This window comes from Rutilus rutilus, assembly GCF_951802725.1.
Source record: "Rutilus rutilus genome assembly, chromosome: 18".
NCBI lineage: Eukaryota > Metazoa > Chordata > Actinopteri > Cypriniformes > Leuciscidae > Rutilus > Rutilus rutilus.
The window spans coordinates 19906934-19927485 of record NC_140231.1 but is presented as its reverse complement, the minus strand read 5'-3'; the positions used below and the strand labels follow the sequence as shown (position 1 = coordinate 19927485).

General features: G+C 36.6%; 3 protein-coding genes across 5 annotated transcripts; 2 read left to right on the top strand and 1 right to left on the bottom strand.

The window, feature by feature from the left end:
- Positions 1 to 981: 981 nt before the first annotated feature.
- On the top strand, positions 982 to 13254 carry lmbrd2b (LMBR1 domain containing 2b). 2 transcript variants are annotated; one of them, XM_084387922.1, is made up of 18 exons: positions 982 to 1099; positions 2366 to 2583; positions 2668 to 2780; positions 2879 to 2977; positions 5415 to 5582; positions 5669 to 5879; positions 6016 to 6090; positions 6176 to 6289; positions 6358 to 6541; positions 6614 to 6795; positions 8211 to 8344; positions 8451 to 8556; positions 8666 to 8763; positions 8899 to 9002; positions 10431 to 10477; positions 10549 to 10663; positions 10751 to 10877; positions 11513 to 13254. In XM_084387922.1, exons 2-18 carry the CDS (start codon positions 2410 to 2412, stop codon positions 11574 to 11576), a joined length of 2115 nt encoding a protein of 704 aa, XP_084244048.1. In that variant the 5' UTR covers positions 982 to 1099; positions 2366 to 2409; the 3' UTR covers positions 11577 to 13254. The 2 variants fall into 2 exon arrangements, with proteins under 2 accessions (XP_084244048.1, XP_084244049.1); XM_084387923.1 differs by having other exon boundaries at positions 1085 to 1190.
- A 203-nt stretch (positions 13255 to 13457) lies between these two features.
- Positions 13458 to 16739, top strand: capslb (calcyphosine-like b). 2 transcript variants are annotated; one of them, XM_084387353.1, is made up of 6 exons: positions 13458 to 13626; positions 14132 to 14284; positions 14359 to 14536; positions 14625 to 14834; positions 15039 to 15166; positions 16278 to 16366. In XM_084387353.1, exons 2-5 carry the CDS (start codon positions 14148 to 14150, stop codon positions 15141 to 15143), a joined length of 630 nt encoding a protein of 209 aa, XP_084243479.1. In that variant the 5' UTR covers positions 13458 to 13626; positions 14132 to 14147; the 3' UTR covers positions 15144 to 15166; positions 16278 to 16366. The 2 variants fall into 2 exon arrangements, with proteins under 2 accessions (XP_084243479.1, XP_084243480.1); XM_084387354.1 differs by lacking the exon at positions 15039 to 15166 and having other exon boundaries at positions 16278 to 16739.
- Positions 16740 to 16868: 129 nt separating this feature from the next.
- Positions 16869 to 20334, bottom strand: il7r (interleukin 7 receptor). The gene is made up of 8 exons (XM_084387352.1): positions 19919 to 20334; positions 19375 to 19486; positions 19048 to 19208; positions 18785 to 18927; positions 18520 to 18676; positions 18122 to 18218; positions 17965 to 18037; positions 16869 to 17860 (listed from the first exon to the last, which is right to left on the bottom strand). Exons 1-8 carry the CDS (start codon positions 19986 to 19988, stop codon positions 17525 to 17527), a joined length of 1149 nt encoding a protein of 382 aa, XP_084243478.1. The 5' UTR covers positions 19989 to 20334; the 3' UTR covers positions 16869 to 17524.
- Between the last annotated feature and the right edge of the window lie 218 nt (positions 20335 to 20552).

Sequence of the window (20552 nt, the reverse complement as noted above, 5' to 3'; positions counted from 1 at the left end):
TAACATTGTTGTTTATTCAGCGAGGCAGTAAAGGATCACAACATTTAAGGGTCCTTGACAATAAAAATTATTTACCTGATAAACAAATTACATGATGAACACAAAAGTAAAAATAAATAAATAAATCAGTAGTATATTTAAGGATAAGGCATCTCTTCCACTCACTTGTGTTCAAGCCATAGAAGACTTAAAAAAAAAAAAGGTTCAAGCGAACCAGCCCTTGGTCTTCCTGTCAGGAGATATTTTTTAAGCATAGGGCTCCCCCTACAGGACCGACTTTGCGTTCGCAGAATCAAAGTACTATTTCCCCCCAGCTGCTGTTCTGAATACATTTCATTTGAAGAAGAGTCATTCCTGGAATTTTAGGAATATGTCAATCCCCCAGACTTTTTAAAGTGGTGGTTCACCAAACCGGAATGTTAAAAGCTTTTCAAAATACTTTGGTATGTCTATTATATAAATAAAAATAATAAAAATAATAATTAATAAAAATAATCATAATTTTTTATCATAAAATAATTTCTGTCGTACACCAGGCATGATGTCATGTCCCTGAGGCACTTCACTGAATTTGTAATAAGAAAATATGTAACAAAATGTGCACAGTGCCAGGGTAATATTGGGCAGTGCTTATTTGTGTTACTTTCTTGAGAAAAATTCAAGTGACCCAGAATGTCACAGAAAGCTACATCTCTGCAATATATACTTTTGTGCATATTGCCTTTGTTTTAATATACTACTTTTGATACTAAATGATACAATAGTATATTGTGCAATTTTTCTCATGAGAATTATAAACAAATGTCCACAAACATCTAATTCACAGGCCTATTTTATGAAAGTTTTTTTTTTTTTTCTTGTTACTGGGACTGATACTGTATCCATGGGATTAAATTTTGAATTTGTAATTTTCCTTTTTTCGCTGATAATTCTATTTTATAATGCATTTTAGTGTTATTTGCTCTAATGCACAGTAGTTGGCGATATTCATTTATGGCGTCTTGTCTGTAAAACTAGAAGAAGCCGCCGCCCATTAGATGCGTCAGAGGCGTGACGTTTGTGATTTTCTGGAAATCCGTGAAATGTGGATTTTGTCTAGGTAATTTTATCATCACGCACCTTGATTTGTCTATGAAATGAAATAAGGTATAAGCTTATTGCATCACATATTTCTCTGAAGCAGATCTGAGGTAAGGCGATCCCATGATTCAGAGCAAAACACGGGCACTGCCCAAAAGATCAGCTGGAGATTGTGCTTTGACAGATCGTTTGCGATTAAAGCACTCTTTGACGCAAAACAGAGTTAAATTGAAACGAATTGCAAGTAACGCAGCAGGCGTGTGTGTTAGCCGGGCGTATGTTTTTATTCTAGCGATATCCGATTCGTGAATCAATCATTCTTTAAATCGGATCTTTTTGATGAATTGGTTGAATCGTTTGTAACACATTTCTTTATGTATTGTATTGTTGTTGTTTTCTATCTGGACTCTGAGACTTGCATAAAGTTTGATAATGATGATGATGATGATGAACCGATTTCTGTTTTCTAAAAGCATCTTAAGCATTCCAAAAGCATACTTAGGATGCTTGGAGATGCAGCCCTGAGCGAGTTGTTCACGAATCGAACTGAATCAGTCTGAGGCATTTATTGAGTCACTGATTCGTTGAATCATTTAATATTAGTGTTAATAGTAGAAATGTTTATGACTTGATTATCCGAATTCAAAAGAACCGATTCTGTCCGAAAAGAACTGAATCGCGGAAATAAGTCGAATTTGTCATCACAACTTCCCATTACGCCCAGTAAACTAACTTGATTGTCTGCATAGTGAGATTAGTTAGGCTTGACTGAATCCAGCAATTACAGATAATTACACTTTACGCTCAAATGAGGAAAAACAAAAGGGTCTCTGAGATGCATATTGTCAATAGCTTGAATACCAGTCACATAAGTAAGTTTTATAAAAATAAAAAAAAATTTTTTTAGGCACATAAAGGCAAATTTTTTCTGTAATCATATAAAACACTCCATTCATGTCAAACAACAATCAAATCAATCAATTTAAATAATTAAAAAGTATATGCTTTACCCATTAAATTACTTTACACATAAAATACAAAAGTATTTGAAATAGTGCAAGATATCATAACACTGTAAACAATCTGCTAGAATACATTTTTCATAATTGGTCACTATATTATGTAGATCTGTACTGTCTTCTGTGAGCATAGATTTTGTTGTTGTGGTGGGTATTTTTTTTTTTCCTCCTAAGTTTAAGTTTTTTTGTCTAAAATCTAAAAATCTCCCAAGCTTCCATTTTATTGTCCAATGTTATTTGGTCTTTGTCTCTCTCTATGTTTGCAGTTGCTCTCAGTCCCAGGAAGAGTGACTGGAGTGCGGCCTGCACTATGAGCGGGGCAGCGCTGGGAATAGAGATTGTGGTTGTCTTTTTCCTGGCTCTCTTTCTCCTGCATCGCTATGGCGACTTTAAGAAGCAGCAGCGCATGGTTCTCTTTGGCACACTGCTGGCTTGGTATTTGTGCTTTCTCATCGTCTTCATTCTTCCCCTGGATGTCAGCACGGTTAGTGTGGCTCCCGCTCTATAAAAGTGTCCAGCACTGTTAATTCCTGATGCAACTCAGACAACTTGTGCAATTGATTTTCAGACAATCTACAAGCAGTGTTTAATTGATCAGGGAGCACATGCCCAGACGCCCTCTGTGAGCCCTGTCATTTCAAACCAGACGACTCCAAACACCTCTGTCTCACCTAGTAAAAGGTAAATTCAACAGTAATTCAAGTATTCAGTTAGGCCTATTCTGATTGTACTGTTATAGTGCATGTTTATGAACATATATTTTGTCCCTTTTCCCAAAGCACTGAACATGTGTGCTATAAACCATGGAGCTACATTCCAGATGGCATCATGCCAGTGTTCTGGAGGGTTGTTTATTGGACCTCACAGTGTCTTACTTGGTGAGAAAGGTTTGCCCTTTTAAACTTGATAATGGTATCTTAAATCTTCCTGATAATTATATGTCAATGTTACTACTCAAGTCAGTCTTTTGTAGTGCTGCAAAGTAATTGAAATGAAAACAAAATTGCTATTTGGCGAAGTGCTATTTTTAGATTGCAAAGGCTTAATTAAATAAATACATGCACTGCATGTTTCAGAGTGTAGTGCCACTCATGTTAATTTACACACAATCAGCTCATGATCCACTGTTTTCAGCGTCTCAGAGAACGGCTAGCTTTGCAGTAAATGTTGCTCCCCGCGAACTTATCTCTGCATCTGTTTGGGAGCAGACATTTGGGAATGCAACATTGCACCAACCCTTTTCCCAAAGGGTCAGTGCTCCTGGTTTCCACAAAAATACAAGCTCGATGGTTAAATGTTTGAAAATGAAGAAATTAAAGGGTTAGTTCACCCTCATGTCATTCCAAACCCGTAAGACTTTTGTTCCTTTTCGAAACACAAATGAAGATATAACTATTACTACTTTAAAGGTGCAATGTGTAATATTTCTGAGGTCCATAACTATGTTTTCAGTGGTGTATAAAGACCTTACTTAATGAACCGTTATGTTTTTATTACCTTAGAATGAGTCATTTATATCTACATAACCGCGGGCACCCCCCTTCTATGAAGGTCGACATATTGTGACGTCATGTTTCTACTGTAGCCGACAGCGAACAAACAGCGCTACAGAGCGCGCTTCGTCACTAACTTGAATGAGAAGCAGCAGAAAAAGACGCAGCAGAATACTCAGGTTGTCCCTGACTCTGCAAACGTGGAGAAAAACATGCTGTCTGAACGACGCCTCGGACTTCGTAACGTTAGCTATTTCCCCTTACCTAGCTGCTTTGATGCTCTTATCCATAGCTCTTATCTTATACTAACTAGCATGGAAACAAGCTATGGTAAAGTCAGTGAATAAAAGACTAACACAATGATGAACAAGTAAAAATAACAATCGCAATAACATGTGGTTTTACTGATTAATTAAATATAATTTAATATAAAATATAATATAAAGAAACCTCATTGCTTGACTTGCTACTCTCTGCTGACTCAGACTCAGACGACGACATCTTTCGATCCTACGTCGGCCACCGTAGCTTATCCTTCGAGTTTGCAAAGGGAGGGATAGGCAGTGAGTGACTGGCTGTTTGCAATTCGCAAACCTCACCACTAGATGCCGCTAAAAATTACACACTGCACCTTTAACACTTCAAAAAGTTCATAAAGAGATTGTAAATTTAATTTCTATGAATTGAGCGGTTTAGTTCAAATTTTCTGAAGAGACACGATCGCTTTATTTGATGAACAGATCTTTTATTCACATATAAACATTCACCACACATCAGTTGTGGTAAACGGAAGCTCAAGCATGTTCGCTTGACATGCGAGAACCAATGAGGTTCGTTCTCGTGTTACACAGCACGTTTGAGCTTCCGCAGGAACCAATGAGATTTGTTCTTGCAAAGCCAGTGTGGTTGATCTTCTGTTTATGTTCGCTGATTCATTTGTATATGTCAATGAAAGCCTAAATTCATCATGTAAAACGATCGTGTGTCTCTTCAGAAAATATGGACTAAACAGCCTGATTCATATGGATTAGTTTTACGATCTCTTTATAAACTTTTTGAGGCCTCAAAGTGGTAGTTGCAAAGCTGTCAATGGAGGGACAGAAATCTCTCATATTTCATTAAAAATATCTTCATATGTGTTCCGAAGATGAACGAAAGTCTTACCTTACGGGTTTAGAACGACATGAGGGTGAGTAACTAATGACATGGGGGGGGAACTAACCCTTTAAGACAACCATAAATATTAGTATTGTAATTTTACAGTTGCACTGTAAAATAAAATTATTATTTTTCTTAAATTCTAATTTTTATTTTACAGTGAAATATAATAATAATAGTAATGTTTATTATTTTGTTCAAAATGTTTTAGTAATAACAATAGTCATATTGATATATAATCATAAAATTTGTCTATTGTGTGGTTTAAACCAGGGGTTTTAAAAAGTTTTGATGCCATGGACTCCAAAATATGATATGATAATATGATGCCAATGCGAATGATGCCCTTCCCAAACAATAATAATAATAAAGTATACTTTCATGTATAAAGACCTATTTTTACTAAACAGGGTTATATTGTATTAGAGCCAAATTAAAATCTAATTTTAATTATTATTAGAAAATATTATTTGTATTTTTTTTTTTTTTCTATGCCCTATTCATAGTAAAAGAAAAAAAAAAACTCAAATTTTCTGGGCCCTCGAGCACCCCCTTTGAAAACCTTTGGTTTAAACAATGCATAAATAACTATGCTGTATTATGTCTGCTCATGAATGTGCTAACTGTAAAAATAGTGATTAATAATAGTGTTTTCTCTTCTAAGGCTCCTTCTGCCATTCATGCAGTCATATGCCCGCTCTGGAGGATTCTCCATTACTGGAAAGATCAAGACGGCCCTGATTGAGAATGCAATCTACTATGGCACATACCTTTTCATCTTCGGCTCTCTTCTCATCTATGTGGCTGTTCATCCTCAGTGGCACCTCTCCTGGTCGGTAAACCAACCCAGAAAATTCTTCAGTTGTCATCACAATGTTCTGTTCATACTGACTATTCTTTTCTGTATGACTTCACCAGGTATGAGCTGCAAACCATCGGCATCACTGCGGCCAACACTTGGGGTCTATTTCTTCTAGTGTTGCTGTTGGGCTACGGCCTGGTCGAGATCCCCCGCTCGTACTGGGAGTCCTCACGCCAGGGTCACCTTCTCATCAAGACTTACTTCAAAGCAGCCAAGCTCATGACAGAGAAGGCAGATTCAGAGGAGAACCTAGAAGATGTCATGGAGGTGAAAGCCATGTGTGTTTATACGCTGTAAATAAACATCTGTTTACAATATATAAGTCCGGGTGAGCTGGTCTTTGAAAGGTCATGTCAGATCTGAGTCCATTCAGCCAATATTGTGTCTTGTATTTTTATCATAGGAAGTGAGAAAAATCAATGAATCGATCAAATATAATCATCCATTAAGGAAGAATGTAGACACCATTCTCCGAAAGGTGAGAGGATGACAGTGCATTTTTATGTATGTGATTGAAGGAACCGTGCCACTCTTTTTAGTTGAAACCTGCTTTTTATTTTTAGTGCCCAGTAGAATATCAGGAGAAAATGGGCAGGAACATGGATGACTATGAGGATTTCGATGATAAACAAAACGCATATCCCTCTGAAAGAAGCCTTTCGAAACTACACAAGCAGGTACCGCTCAGGCTTTCTCTCTGTGTTTATGAATTTTTGACAGATAATACTGACAGCTGGTTTCTCAGGTGATCTACGCAGTGCAGCGGCACAATCGCACACGAGTTCAGTGGCAGATATTGCTGGAACAGGCTTTACATCTCGAGGACGTTGCCAAGAACGAAACCAGCACCTCTCGGCAGTTCGTTCACAGCTTTGCCCCTCCAGAACCTGTAGGCTGGTTCAGACGCTATATGTATACCCCCACAGTAGGTAGGTAGTAGATCTAGATAAACAAGTGTCACTTTTGACCCTGCTTTTACTGTCCTTTGTTTCCTTCATCAGAGTGGTACTGGGAGTGCTTGCTGAAGCAGTGGTTTTACCGTATACTGGCTGTGGTTCTGTCACTCTTTTCGGTGGCTGTGGTTTGGTCTGAGTGCACTTTCTTCAGTACTCGTCCCGTTCTGTCACTCTTTGCTGTGTTTATCCAGCTTGCTGAGAGAGATTACAACTACCTGTACATTGAGGTGAGTCTGCTTGAGCTCTGTAATCTAAGAAAAGTGAATAGTCAAGTCAAATGTATTTGTATAGCTCTTTTCACAATACACATTGTTTCAAAGCAACTTTAGAGAAAATCAAGATTTTAATGTTTATTACATTTTTATATCTTCATGCCTTAAGTAACATTTAGCAGATTAGAGCTGGGCGATAATATAGTAAATGGATAAAAATATAGATGGGAGAGGTAACGTCAATAAACTCAATTATGTACATCACCGTTCAAAAGTTTGAGGTTGGTAAGATTTAATATTTTTTTATAAAAGTCTCTTATGCTTACTAAGGCTGTGTTTATTTGATCAACAATACAGTAAAATTACAGTTTAAATTATTTTAAAATGTTTTTATTTTTATATATTTTAAAATGTAATTTATTTCTGTGATGGCAAAACTGAATTTTCAGCATCATTACTCCAGTCTTCAGTGCCACATGATCCTTCAGAAATCATTCAGCAGTGTGAATCATTCATTCAGAAATCAATTGGCAGTATGTATATATATATATATATATACAGTGGGGAGAACAAGTATTTGATACACTGCCGATTTTGCAGGTTTTCCTACTTACAAAGCATGTAGAAGTCTGTAATTTTTATCACTCTTCAACTGTGAGTGACGGAATCTAAAACAAAAATTCAGAAAATCACATTGTATGATTTTTAAATAATTAATTAGCATTTTATTGCATGACAAAAGTATTTCGTCTCTCACAGTTGGTGTACCTATGATAAAAATTACAGACCTCTACATGCTTTGTAAGATCTTTGTAAGACCTGCAAAATCGGCAGTGTATCAAATACTTGTTCTCCCCACTGTATATATATATAATTATTGCACAGGTTTGCCTTAGGCTGGCCACAATAAAAGGCCACTCTAAAATGTGCAGTTTTACTGTATTGGGGGGGGTATACGACAGCGTGTTCCAGGTCCTGCCAATATCCAGCAACTTCGCACAGCCATTGAAGAGGAGTGGGTCCCCCCCGGACCCCCCCAATACAGTAAAACTGCACATTTTAGAGTGGAATAGGTGTATTCCATTAATATTTGAGAGAAATAGGCCTTTTGTGTACTGTACATAGAAAAAGTCTTAGATCTTTGAGTTCAGCTCATGAAAAATGGGGGCAAAAACAAAAGTGTCGCGTTTATAATTCAGTGTATGTACACTTTTTTTATATTAGAAAGTTTGAACTTATCTTTTCTTCTTAAGTAAAATAGTTAAATAAAATTATTTTAATATATGATTTCATTTGATCTATTTTTTTTAACTTATTTACAACTCAATGTTGCCGACTCCTGCAATACACCAAAACTAAGAGCTTACTGACAGTCTGACCTGGTGAGATTAGCTGAAACACAAGCTAATATTGTCATTTTTGGCCTGTAGATGGCGTGCTTCATTACAATCTTTTTCCTCTGCACCTGCGTCTACTCCACCGTGTTTCGCATCCGAGTCTTCAACTACTACTACCTGGCCTCACATCACCAAACTGATGCCTACAGCCTGCAGTTCAGCGGCATGTATGTTTTGCATAGCAGTATTGAGTGTATTAAACTTGTACTGCCAGTAAACTCTGTCATTTAGTCTTTCTCTGATAAAGCACAAAGCCTGTGTGTTGTTTACTAGGCTTTTTTGCCGCTTGACTCCACCACTTTGTCTAAACTTCCTGGGACTGATTCACATGGATTCTGCCATATCCCACCAAGCAAAGGAGCAGACGGCATACACCTCTGTAAGTCTTTTACCATTACATGAAATTTAGAGAACAAGGCTTCAATGGCCCAGAATGCCCTTTTTGAATGTACTATTAAGCATTAAATGAACCTTCTCTAATGTTGTAGATCATGGGTTCCATGCGGGTCCTGTCCTTCATTGCCAACGGCTTCTACATATATTACCCCATGCTGATCGTCATTCTTTGTATTGCTACATTTTTCAGGTGTGTCTTATCTATGAATTATCAGACAGAATTTCATGTGTGATGGGTATTACGTGTCAGATGTTATGTTGTAGTTTCTGACTAATTGAAAACTAAAAAACAATTTTTCTTTTTTTTTTTTCACTTTCTGTCCAGTCTTGGGACACGTTGTCTGAACCTCCTGGGTTTCCAGCAGTTCATGGGAGAGAACGAATTGACTTCTGACCTCATAGATGAAGGCAGAGAACTCCTGCGCAGAGGTCAATAATATATACACAGTAAATATAAAATGCAAGTTTGGTGTGAGTAAAATGTTTTTGAAAGAAGTCTCTTTTGCTTAACAAGGCTGTATGAAATATATTATGAAATTACGAACGACTATTATGAAATATTACAATTTAAAATATATTTGTTCTATTTTAATATATTTAAAAATGTAAATTATTTATGTAATCGCAAAGCTGAATTTTCAACAGCCATTACTTCAGTCCCGGTTGGTATTAGAGATTATTCTAATATGCTGACTTGCTGCTCAATTGTTTTTGGTGCTCAAGAAACATTGCTGAAAAAAAGTATTCGCTTCTTGGAAAAAAAAACTGACCTCAAACTTTTGAAAAGTAAGCTTCAAAAAGCACTATATATATATGTATGTATATATATATATATATATATATATATATATATATATATATATTAGTGCTTAACAAATAAAGAGAAAACAAATATTTTAGGAATCTGTCAAAAAGTTGTTAACTTGTTTTTTGTCATCATTTATTAGGCTGAAACTGAAACAACTAAATAGTCTTTATTCACACATAATAACTAAAAAACTTAATATTTTGAATGCCCTCCTTTGGCCTTGAAAACATCTTGCATTCTTACTGGCATTGTTTTTATGTACAGTACTTTCCCACAGTCTCTGTTGGTATTGACATCCAAATAGTTTCTAGTTGTTCCCAAAGACTTGCTTTTGATAAAATTGTTGTGCGATCTATCTTTGAATCCACTAAATCCCAAATTTGTTCAATAGGATTCAAGTCCAGACTTTGACTTTACTTTATATATTTATATATATACTGTTCAAAAGTTATATCTTAAGATTTTATAAAGAAATTCACACAAGCCCAATTTATTTTGGTCTACAAAACTAATTTCAAACAAACACAAAACAAAACTATGATGAAATGTTTTTTAAAATGAGAAAAATGTAATTTGAAGCGGATCTAAATCTTCGACGGGTAGATTCAAAACAGTCAAACGGTCTTCTGTGGTTGCTATGGTTAGATGTAAACAGAAATACATTTACATTTACATTTATTCATTTAGCTGACGCTTTTATCCAAAGCGACTTACAATTGCTATATATGTCAGAGGTCGCACGCCTCTGGAGCAACTAGGGGTTAAGTGTCTTGCTCAGGGACACATTGGTGTCTCACAGTGGATTCGAACCCGGGTCAATAAATGTATGAATGAAATATCATTTATTTGATTCCTGTATGAATCAAATAAATGATGATTCATACAGGAATCACTTTTCCTCATTGCTACAGCTCTACTATCTGCAGTGGTGAAAACCTCAGTGCGTCAGAGGGGTAGTCACCACTGACAAAAACACTGACAGTTAAAATGGTCCCATCCGACATTAATCAAGGACATGTATGTGACTTATTATGCTGTCTTTTGCATAGAAAGAAGAAAACGGCAAAGAATAGAAGATGGGGAAAACAGACGAAGAGTAAGATTATTTCTATAATTCATACTGCGTCTGATTATTCCAGTGTGTAAATATATGTTTCCCTGTGACAGGAATGGAGAGAGCGTTATGTTCAGCGAGATGATATTGCTGCCAGAAACCGAACCTCCATGTCTGAGATGAAGGAAACCAACTACGGTGAAACCCTAAATTCAAACACAAACCGACGTATGTTTAATGCCCAATAAGACGTGTGTCCTGTAGTATTCTTATAAGGTGTTTGTTATTAAAAGCAGGAATTCTTTTTCTTCGCAGAGGCCAAGTACACGCGTAGCAGCAACCAGTCAGGGCGAGACAGCATTGAGTTGTTGCAAGACGCTGAGCCATTGGACTTCAATGCTGAGACACTTACTGATGACCCTTTGCAATCTGACACTGGCAGGTTAGATCGAGTTTTATGAGGGCTGTGGGCATGACAGAATTTTGTCGGTCAACCCAGAAGTTAGCATCACCCTAGTTCCCCTTTTCAATTGGCTTTTGGATTATTGCCAAAAATAAGCTCTGTGACCAACAAAGGTTTATGATTCTCACACATGTTGTTCATCATGATAATCTTCACAAATAAGCCTAAATGCAGTCGGCAGATGCAAAAAGCTAAACATAGGCTATAAACTACAGCACGGTCTTCACTAAGCTTCCGACAACTCTTTCTCCAAACATTTTCCCTGAAAGTTTGAGTTATAAACACAGAAGGCTGTAACAGTGGACTAGTGAGTAGATGAGTTTTCCTGTTCGGTGTGTTGATATTCAGTGGCCCTGTGTAGTTCCATTTAGCTGCTTGTTAGCAAGTAAAAGCTTTTAAAAAAATCACAAAGCATTATTACTGAGATATTTTATGTCGTAGAATAAAACATAAAAATATCTTGAGCTTGTGTTAACCACAGACACTTTTTCAGGTGTTTAACCAAAAACCCATTCAAGAAACCCATTGACTTTGGGGGATGATGGAACCTGCAGCACTCTATTGTCACGAGGTTTATCTTGTGCGCTCACATGTCTTGTTTCTTTCTCCCACAGACATGCCGGTGGAAGGTACCTCTCAATGTCGTCTTCTCGAAGCCGAATCTTTGACGATGTTTAATGTCTCTTTTTGGTCAAAAACACTGTCTAGGGGGAAATAAGATGAATTTTACCTCTAAAAACACTCATCTCTACAGGTGTGGTTTGTTCCTCTCTTTTCAAACATCTTCGACTTCCTGTATCCTGTAATGCAGTGTAGTTATCTGCATGCGTCCTGATAAACTCCTGATAAAAGCCACATAGAGAAATGCACACACTCACTTTGAAGTGCCAGGCATTCAGACTGCTGCATGTGACAAATGGGATTTTTTTGTTGTTGTTGCTCAGTTTCTTTAATCCATTTCAAGAAATGAGTCTAAGTTAATGTAAAGTTGAACAGTCGAAACACTGAGCCATGAAAGGTACTACAGACAGACAGGATTTAGCTATTTCTCATCTCATATATATATATATTTATGAAGACTTCAGATGCAAAAGCCTCTAAGTGCCATCTGATATTTTCTTCTAGAATGATCATTTTTATCAATCTTGCATGTTTATGTTCAGTTATTTCACTTTAATGGCAATGAAAATTACCTATTAATTGTCATTAAAGTGAAATTACTGAACCTAAATATACGAGCTTGATAAAAATGCTCATTTTAGAAGAAAACTTCAGATGGCACTTCATATATATACTCCTGGTGTATTTTAGTTTTAAGTAGGCCTATTTTTTTCCATTAGTTCTATTCTTTTATATATTTATGGTACATGAAGTTGTATAATTTATGTCTTTTGATTTTAGACACCTGCTGCTTTTCTTGTTTCACATGACTGTTATTATTTAGACCTTGCACATCTCATTTATAATGAAGTTACCTTTGTTACCTTATTTTAGCACTAGTCTTGTGGATGAATGTCAGGTAGACCATTTGTAAATAGCATTGTCATTTTTGTCACTTATTCAGAATAGGCAAAACAGTTGAAATAGCTTTAAGGACGCAATCTGATTGTTTAAAAAATGGGGTTACAACATGTTCTTGTGGGCTGGTTTTCGAGACTTACAAGCATCTCTATCACAAGTGCAGTTTTCTTATAGAAAACAGACTTTCAGTATGCAGATGTGTTGAAGGAATCTGGTTAGCAACACAAGCTTATAAAACAAGACTAGTGAGTGCATGGCAAGATTTGAGGGAATCACATTTTTTTAAATACATGAAATTCTCCTTGTGCATAGGGTCATCAAGCATATCAAATGTAAATTTTTGCATGATATGATATTCTACTGCATAGTGTTTCTCACAGGAAGTGCAGTAGCAGTTCTAACTAGTGTTATAGTTCACTGTAAACATTTGTCTATTCTCTCCACAAATGCTAAGCATCATGGTTTAATCTCAGATTCATGTATTTTCTTAGTAAACGTAGCCCTTTAGGTTTAAATAAATAAGAAGGGCATTGTTTTTTTGTTTTGTTTCATACCTTTTGGTTTACTGCTAAGTGTATTCACATTTACTGTGTATTTATGAAGATATGAATTATGTTGCCAATGAGGTGTAATCTTGATATGGTATCTTGATATGGTCATTGGTCAGTCCTCAAGTAGTATGATGATGAAGGCTGGAACTGGAATCTGATGCTGGAATCTGTTGATTTGTATGTTTGGTGTAAATGAATTGTGGTACATTCCAAATGGACACATACTTAATGTAATCTTGCAGTTATTAATAAATGATTGATTAAATCATATTTGCTTCAATGCCAATATTTTAAAGTTCATGTTTGTCTTCTAATGAACTTTTCTATAACGAAATCTGTTGTGTGAGTCTTTAAAAGTGAAGGTACTTGCACAAAAATCCTTTTTATGACTCTCGAGCAAGACTTCGGCTTGAGGTATCTGCAGTAGTCATATCCGTAGTTTTTTCATAATCAAAATTATGTTTCGCGTTGTTTTTGTACCCTTTGGCTGAGCAACCAGTAAACTTGAACAACAGCGGAAGATCAAACATGACGATCTAATCGCCTAATCAAACACCTGTAGTAGCAAGACTGACCAATCAAATGCAAGAACTCGTCTCCGTGGAAACGGTGAACGCTTAAACAGGAAAGACCAAAGCAGCGCTACGGAAATCCAGGTGGTTTTAGCACATTAATCATAGTTTTGTTTCACTTCTCTATGTGAGTATGCAGCGAATAGAGTATTAAGAATGAATAAAGTCATGATGTACTGTTTGCTGGATTACAGTATATTTTAAGAGCATGTTGTTTCCTTATTGCGATACAGTACAGTTAGTATTACTCATAGACTAAACTGTGTACTAAAGCTGAATTTATTGTATCATGATATAATATAATTGTATATTATTATAATTACAATGCATGCAGTTTTTATGAGGCCATATTCAGAGACTATATGGAATATTTGTAGTTTATATGGACTACACACACACACACACACACACACACACACACACACACACACACACACACACACACACACACATATATAGTCCATTATGCATCAACTACACTCATAAATAAAGGTTCCAAAAGGGTGTCAGCTCTACAATAGAAGAACCTTTATTTTTTTAAGAGTGCACCCACATAAGTAAGCCTAAAAATCAGTCTTGTCACCTTCAGATCAGATAGGTGTAGGATGGCAGGTACATCACGGCACGACCGAGAAATGGCAATCAATGCCAAGAAGCAGCTGACAGATTGCTCAGACCCCATTGAACGACTAAGGCTGCAGTGTTTGGCACGAGGGTCCGCAGGCATCAAGGGATTGGGCAGGTACAGTGTGCATGAGGTGTGTTTCTTCATATAGACTGAAGTGCAGATATCTGACTACAGTTTGATGTTCTCAGAACTTTTAGGATCATGGATGATGACAATAGTCGCACACTGGACATGAAGGAGTTCCTGAAAGGCCTGAGTGACTACGGTGTGCTCGTCGAGAAAGAAGACGCTATAAAACTTTTCCAGCACTTTGACAGGGACGGCAGTGGATATATTGACTTTGATGAGTTTCTTATGTCTCTGAGGGTAAACGCATTGAACGATGATATGTTTTTAGTTGACCAGTGCAATGACAGTTGTGCTTATGTTATTATTTTCATTCCTGTGATTGCAGCCAGCCATGTCTAACGCCAGAAAGGAGGTGGTGTTACAGGCATTCAAAAAGCTGGATAAGACCGGAGATGGTGTGATTACAATAGAGGATCTGAGAGGAGTATACAATGTCAAACATCACCCTAAATATCAAAACGGTGAGTGGACCGAAGACCAAGTATTCCGCAAATTCCTGGACAGTTTTGACTCTCCGGATGACAAGGATGGGAAGGTATGAAGATGCTAAAAATACAGTTGTCTCATCTAAAATGTACAGTATCCAGCATAGTAATGTACTAATATTTAACAGACCTATCTTTTAGAATAGAATTGCTTTGTCTTTGGTTTTAAACACCACCCAGTTCAATCGGTGGCACCATAAGAAGTCCTTTCTACAGTGTTTTCTTTGATCATGCTAAATGTCTCCATATATCAGGTCACAAAAGAGGAGTTTTTGAACTACTACTCCGGCGTGAGCGCATCCATTGACACAGATATCTACTTTATATTAATGATGAAAAATGCATGGAAGCTTGACTAAACTTCTGAGGCATCTATTTTTGGGTAAAGAACAAAGATGGTCAACCTGAAGCATAAACATCTCTTGACCCTGTCAAACATGTTCATTGCAGACAAAAGTCTGGATATATATGAGATGCTAAGATGTATGAGATATATCGAGATATATAAGATGTTGATAAATGTTTGGCAATAGTTATTCTAAACCTAATCGATGGAGTGTGCAGCTTTTCATTTCTTAAACAACCATGTAGGAAGACACATCATGGCCATATTCCAAGATGACAATGCCAAGATTCATCAGGCTCATATTGTGAAAGAATGGTCAGGACGGAGCATGAAGAATAATTTTCACACATGAATTGGCACCTTCGACTCCAGACCTTAAATTCATTGAAAGTCTTTGGGATGTGTGGAGTGCTTGACCCTTGCATCGTCAGTACAAGATCTTGACCAAAAATGTATGCTCCTCTTGATGGAAATAAATGTTGTGATGTTATTTCCATCTAGAGGTGCATCATTTTTTGGTCAAGGTCTTGTATGACTCATAAATCTTGGCTTTGTCATCCTGGAAAATGGCCATGATGTGTCCTCCTACATGGTTATTTAAGAAATGAAAAGCTACACACTCCACATATACATACTGTATATACACACATACTGTATATATTGAACCAGAGGTTAAAAACAACAGGCACAGTTTTGACAGGGTCGAGTCTAAAATAAGGTGGAAAGTTTACCTTTGGTGTCTTACTACTATTAACTTTGGGGTTTTGGGAATCTACCTCTTACAATCAAAGAAATCAACCAATTACTAATCACACAGAGTGTTTCTCACTGCAGACAAGCAGCTGCACTAATGCATGTATTGTTTTATTCCAGAATCAGCCACACACCATCTAACAAATGCAGGTGGTGTGGTATTGTTGCAAGACTTTGTGTCTTGTGATTGTGTGCATCCTCTTTATTTGGCTAATGAAAGCTGCCTTTGCACCTGCTTGGATCCCTACGTGAGAAACACTCAAAAACTCAATTACAAATTAAGTCTGTTATAAATGAACTTCCAAATTTGGGATTACCCTTCTGGGTGTAGTTTGGGTCCATGTAAGGGCTACCAGTTTGTGTAATAACATTATTTCTTCTTTTCCATCTACAGGTGACAAAAGATGAATTCTGGAACTATTACAGTGGAGTCAGTGCTTCTATCGATAGTGATGTGTATTTTATTTTAATGATGAAGAATGCATGGAAGTTATGAAGGGTTATGCTTGTAAACCAATTGATAATGCTTGTGAAATCAAAGCAAGTTAGGGTTAATAAATCTGACACAAATTTGTAGGATGTTAACAACAAATCTGGAAAATGGAAGTACTGTAGAAGCTTGAATTATGTGTAAATTGTGTCAGGTTGTGGTACTGGTAAGTTAATTGTTTTTTAAGTGTAAACACCTTGTTGCATCATAACTAAAACAAGTGTGGTATATGGTGATATATGGAAGTCTTGTGAGTCTTCAGATTTAGTTATGCATGTTCTGGCAAATGACTCATTTAATAAATGTTTCATTATAGTTATTAAAAAAAAACAAGTTCCTTGAGATGATTCGCATGAAATGTGAAAATATATTCTATGGTTATGTGGACTGATGGTTTGTTATGTTGCTTTTAAAATTTTCTATCAGAACTAAAACGAACAACTTTATGAACAAATCTAGCAACTTTGGAAATATCAATGGAATATTTCATAGAATTTGTATACATTCCTTTATTACACATCTATTTAAGACTGTAATATATATATATATATATATATAAAATGATAAATGCATTACAGAATTAGCATTATGAGCAGATGCTTTTTTATATACACAGAAAATGTTTCTTCTGATCATTATAAATAGATCCTCTGAACATTGAAAAAGTGCCACTTGAACTGTATGTATTACTTTTGAGTGAGATTAACAGAGGATACAAATCTCTCAGCTCAGGTATATATACAGATGAAAATATCCGTGGATAAAGAGAACACTGAGGCTAGCAGCAGTTACATGAGGTCCGAGTATATGTGTGACGAGTTCAGAAATGTGGATTTATCTATGATTCACACTTAATGCCTGTGTTTCTGAAACATTCAGAAGGAAATTGGCTACCACAATGGAGACCACAGCTGTGCATGATGCTTGGTTGAAAATGAAACCTGTGGATGACTGCTACGATATGTACAAACATGGTTGGCCCAGAGCTACAAACCGGACACATCTAGTAACGTGTAAAAGCGTCTTGTTATACATAACAGGCTTCTCGGGTTTTAAATGCATCACATACAATGTTAGTTAACCTTTTATCATGTACGCAGAATAACTTCCTCTACCAAGGGTCTGTAAAATAACCAGTAAACTAGAATTGTTCACTGTGTTTTGAAGAGGCTGGACATAGTGACATAGGCTTCGTCTTTGCATTCGCGTTGAGGGGCCGTTTCACCCTGATGGCCACTGTTTTCTCTTCCTTTTGACAAATCTGATTCATCTAACAATCTAATTTTCAGGTGGGACTGCTCTCTCGGAGGCCGTTCATCATTCATGTCCATTTCACTCGATGATGTATTTAAGGAACTGGTTTGGCTATAGCAGCATTCCTCCAGACCGTCCTCAAACTCCAGAGCAGATGGTTTTTCATCAACGTAATCCACACGGTGTATGAAGAAATCGCTGAATATCTCAGGGCTGAAAGTGATAGGAAGACCCTGAAAATGCAAAAACATTCTGCATGAGGACATTGAGCACATCTTGTTGTTTAATCTCACAGAACGTCAAGTGAAGCAATAAGACACAGGACAAACTGAATTACCTCTCTTGCCCTGTGCATTTGTGCGAGAGTTGCCTTCGGGTGTGGGATGTTTGGTGTGATGTAGTCTTTTATACTGGGTGAGAAAACAATTGGTACATTTAAAAATTTTTTAAATAAAATACATAAAATACATTTATAAAAGGAAAAAAACACTCACTGCGTTCTCCATAGCAAGGCCCCCAAACTGATGATGAGCACCAGAAAGACAGAGAAGCCGATGGTGATGTGAAGTGATGATAGTGAAGTGACGTTTCCTTTGATAGTAAATGTAGAATGTGTGTCATAATTTACATCATCACAATTAATCAGGCATGATGAATAACGGTTAAAATGTGTTTTTTTTTTCCACATTTTCTTAATCCCAAAGCTATTTGATTCTTCACCTACCCAATAATGTGTGTAAAAAGCCCAACAAGGGTTCTTTGCTCCTTCAGATTAAGTCCTCCTAGGTGTTTATCATACTAAAAATAGTATACAGCATTCATTCATAACCCTATTGGCATATTTCAAATGTAACCTCTCATGTAACTGACATTTAATCAATGATCCACTCACTTTTTATAGTGAAATTGGCAGTTGAACTCCACTCACTCCAGTCGCCATCAAAATAATCGACAGGTTTTGCTCTAACACGTGTATAGTAAACACCATCTCCACCAATTATGTCCCTGTGGATAGTGAAGTCCCTACTTTCAATAGTTTGCCTGATGGGCTGTAAAGAAAGAAAGGGTGTTGGTTATTTGTTAAACAAACTCAAAATGATTCCATCTTAATTTTTAAGAAAGATAAAGTGTAACAAATAAATAGTTGGGAAAAACACCTTGTTTGCAAGTTTGTCCCCCCAGATTTCCACTTCAAAGGCAGGTTTAGTTACATATTCATGTTTGTGTTCAATCAAAATGGTAACTTCCTCTGTGTCTTCCGTGTAATTGGAAAGCTTTATTCCAGGAGCTGGGATTTTGACTGCAAGGACAAAGACAGATAGATAGATAGATAGATAGATAGATAGATAGATAGATAGATAGACAGATAGATAGATAGATAGATAGATAGATAGATAGATAGATAGATAGATAGACTTGCCAATTTTTCTCAGGTCGATGTCTTTTTCAATAACCCCTTCTCCTGTGTGTACTTTGAGCTGGTAATCATTAAATATCACCAAACTCTTAAAAGTAAAGTCTTGTGGTCCTAGAGTTGCATTTGTACAAGTTTTTATTTCTATTGTTTTTTCCATTGTTTTGCTAAACGGGGGGAAAAAAGAAGAAAAAAAAAACATTTCCAGTTCAACATCAGAGTTTAGAGCAAACATTGATTCACAACACACTTTAGTAACAAAAGCATTTTTAAATATTCAGTTTCTGACACATATTCCACAGCCATTTATAGTAAATATGTCTAATGAAATACCAGAGTGTTGCGAATTTGACCTCCTCATTGGGTTCATCATTTAGCGAACAGGTGAGGTTATTCTGATTGATGGTCAAATTGGATGTGCAGGTCACTTCTTTCTCAGACCAATCTAAAATAAACCGAGAGGAGAAAAACATAAACCAACGTTTTTCTAGTCACACTTGTTAGTGTGCTTCAATGAAAAGTACCTTAAATGAACGTTTCACATATGGGTTTCTCTTTAAAATCTCTTTATGATCATATCATAATAAATCGCTTCACACAATCTAGCTTACAGTCATAATGCTGGAGCACTTGGCGGTGATTTGACTGAAGACTATAATCTAATAATCGCTTCCATTCAGAACCAGTGTTATTAATTACACTGTTGAAGATTAGTAGTAATTAATTAGTGGTGTAAAGTAGCAAGTAATTAATTTCTTTTTTAGAGTAACTTACCCAAAAATGTTCAGAACATATACAAAAAATGAAAGTAATAATAATCTCTGTATTTTCAGTTTATAGATTCTCAGCTTATTATATACAATCTCAAATCACTTACCATCATCTCCACTCTCAGACAGAATTAAAGGGCAGAAAACTACAAAGAGCATCCGTAAAACACCCGCCATCTCTCATCCAGCAGTAGCAGCTACAGACATAGATCACTCAAGAGACACGTCCTCATTACTCACACATTTACTGACAAGTGACAGCCCACAGTTCAACTCTCAGTGGTACTTTCAGATGAGAGATGAAGACAGAGTGAGAGAGAGAGAGAGAGAGAGAGAGAGAGAGAGAGAGATAACAGGATATGTCTCACATGTGACTGAAAGAGACGTGTAAGAAATCATTACATGTGTTGGGAGTGGAACTGCTCTAAAAAATAATAATCAGAAAATGTCACAGAAATGTCCAATGTTTCAAGTAACTTAAAGCAGCGCTATGCAGTAATTTATTTGCTGTTTTCTCGCTTTTTGCTCGGGGGTTTCTCTGTAGAGCTCCCCCTATAGCTTCGGAATAGATATTTGACAACACTGTCGTCAAAACTCGTTGGCGACTCGCCCCCCTCCCATCTTCTCCCTCCTGTCATGTGCATTTGTTTTCAAAGAAGCCGGCGAACGCACGGAGCCATGTCCACTGAGGTATGTATGATACACAGAAGACTAGCATATGTTTATATAGTGTAGGCCTAT

Coding starts and splice junctions, on each gene's coding strand:
- lmbrd2b (XM_084387922.1), top strand. CDS start 2,410: ATGAGCGGGGCAGCGCTGGGAATAGAGATTGTGGTTGTCTTTTTCCTG. Junction 6,796..8,210: donor ACAACTACCTGTACATTGAG/GTGAGTCTGCTT, acceptor TTTGGCCTGTAG/ATGGCGTGCTTCATTACAAT. Junction 8,557..8,665: donor AGCAGACGGCATACACCTCT/GTAAGTCTTTTA, acceptor CTAATGTTGTAG/ATCATGGGTTCCATGCGGGT.
- capslb (XM_084387353.1), top strand. CDS start 14,148: ATGGCAGGTACATCACGGCACGACCGAGAAATGGCAATCAATGCCAAG. Junction 14,537..14,624: donor AGTTTCTTATGTCTCTGAGG/GTAAACGCATTG, acceptor CTGTGATTGCAG/CCAGCCATGTCTAACGCCAG. Junction 14,835..15,038: donor CGGATGACAAGGATGGGAAG/GTATGAAGATGC, acceptor TCCATATATCAG/GTCACAAAAGAGGAGTTTTT.
- il7r (XM_084387352.1), bottom strand. CDS start 19,988: ATGGCGGGTGTTTTACGGATGCTCTTTGTAGTTTTCTGCCCTTTAATT. Junction 18,038..18,121: donor GCCTTGCTATGGAGAACGCA/GTGAGTGTTTTT, acceptor TTTCTCACCCAG/TATAAAAGACTACATCACAC. Junction 17,861..17,964: donor AAATGCACAGGGCAAGAGAG/GTAATTCAGTTT, acceptor TTGCATTTTCAG/GGTCTTCCTATCACTTTCAG.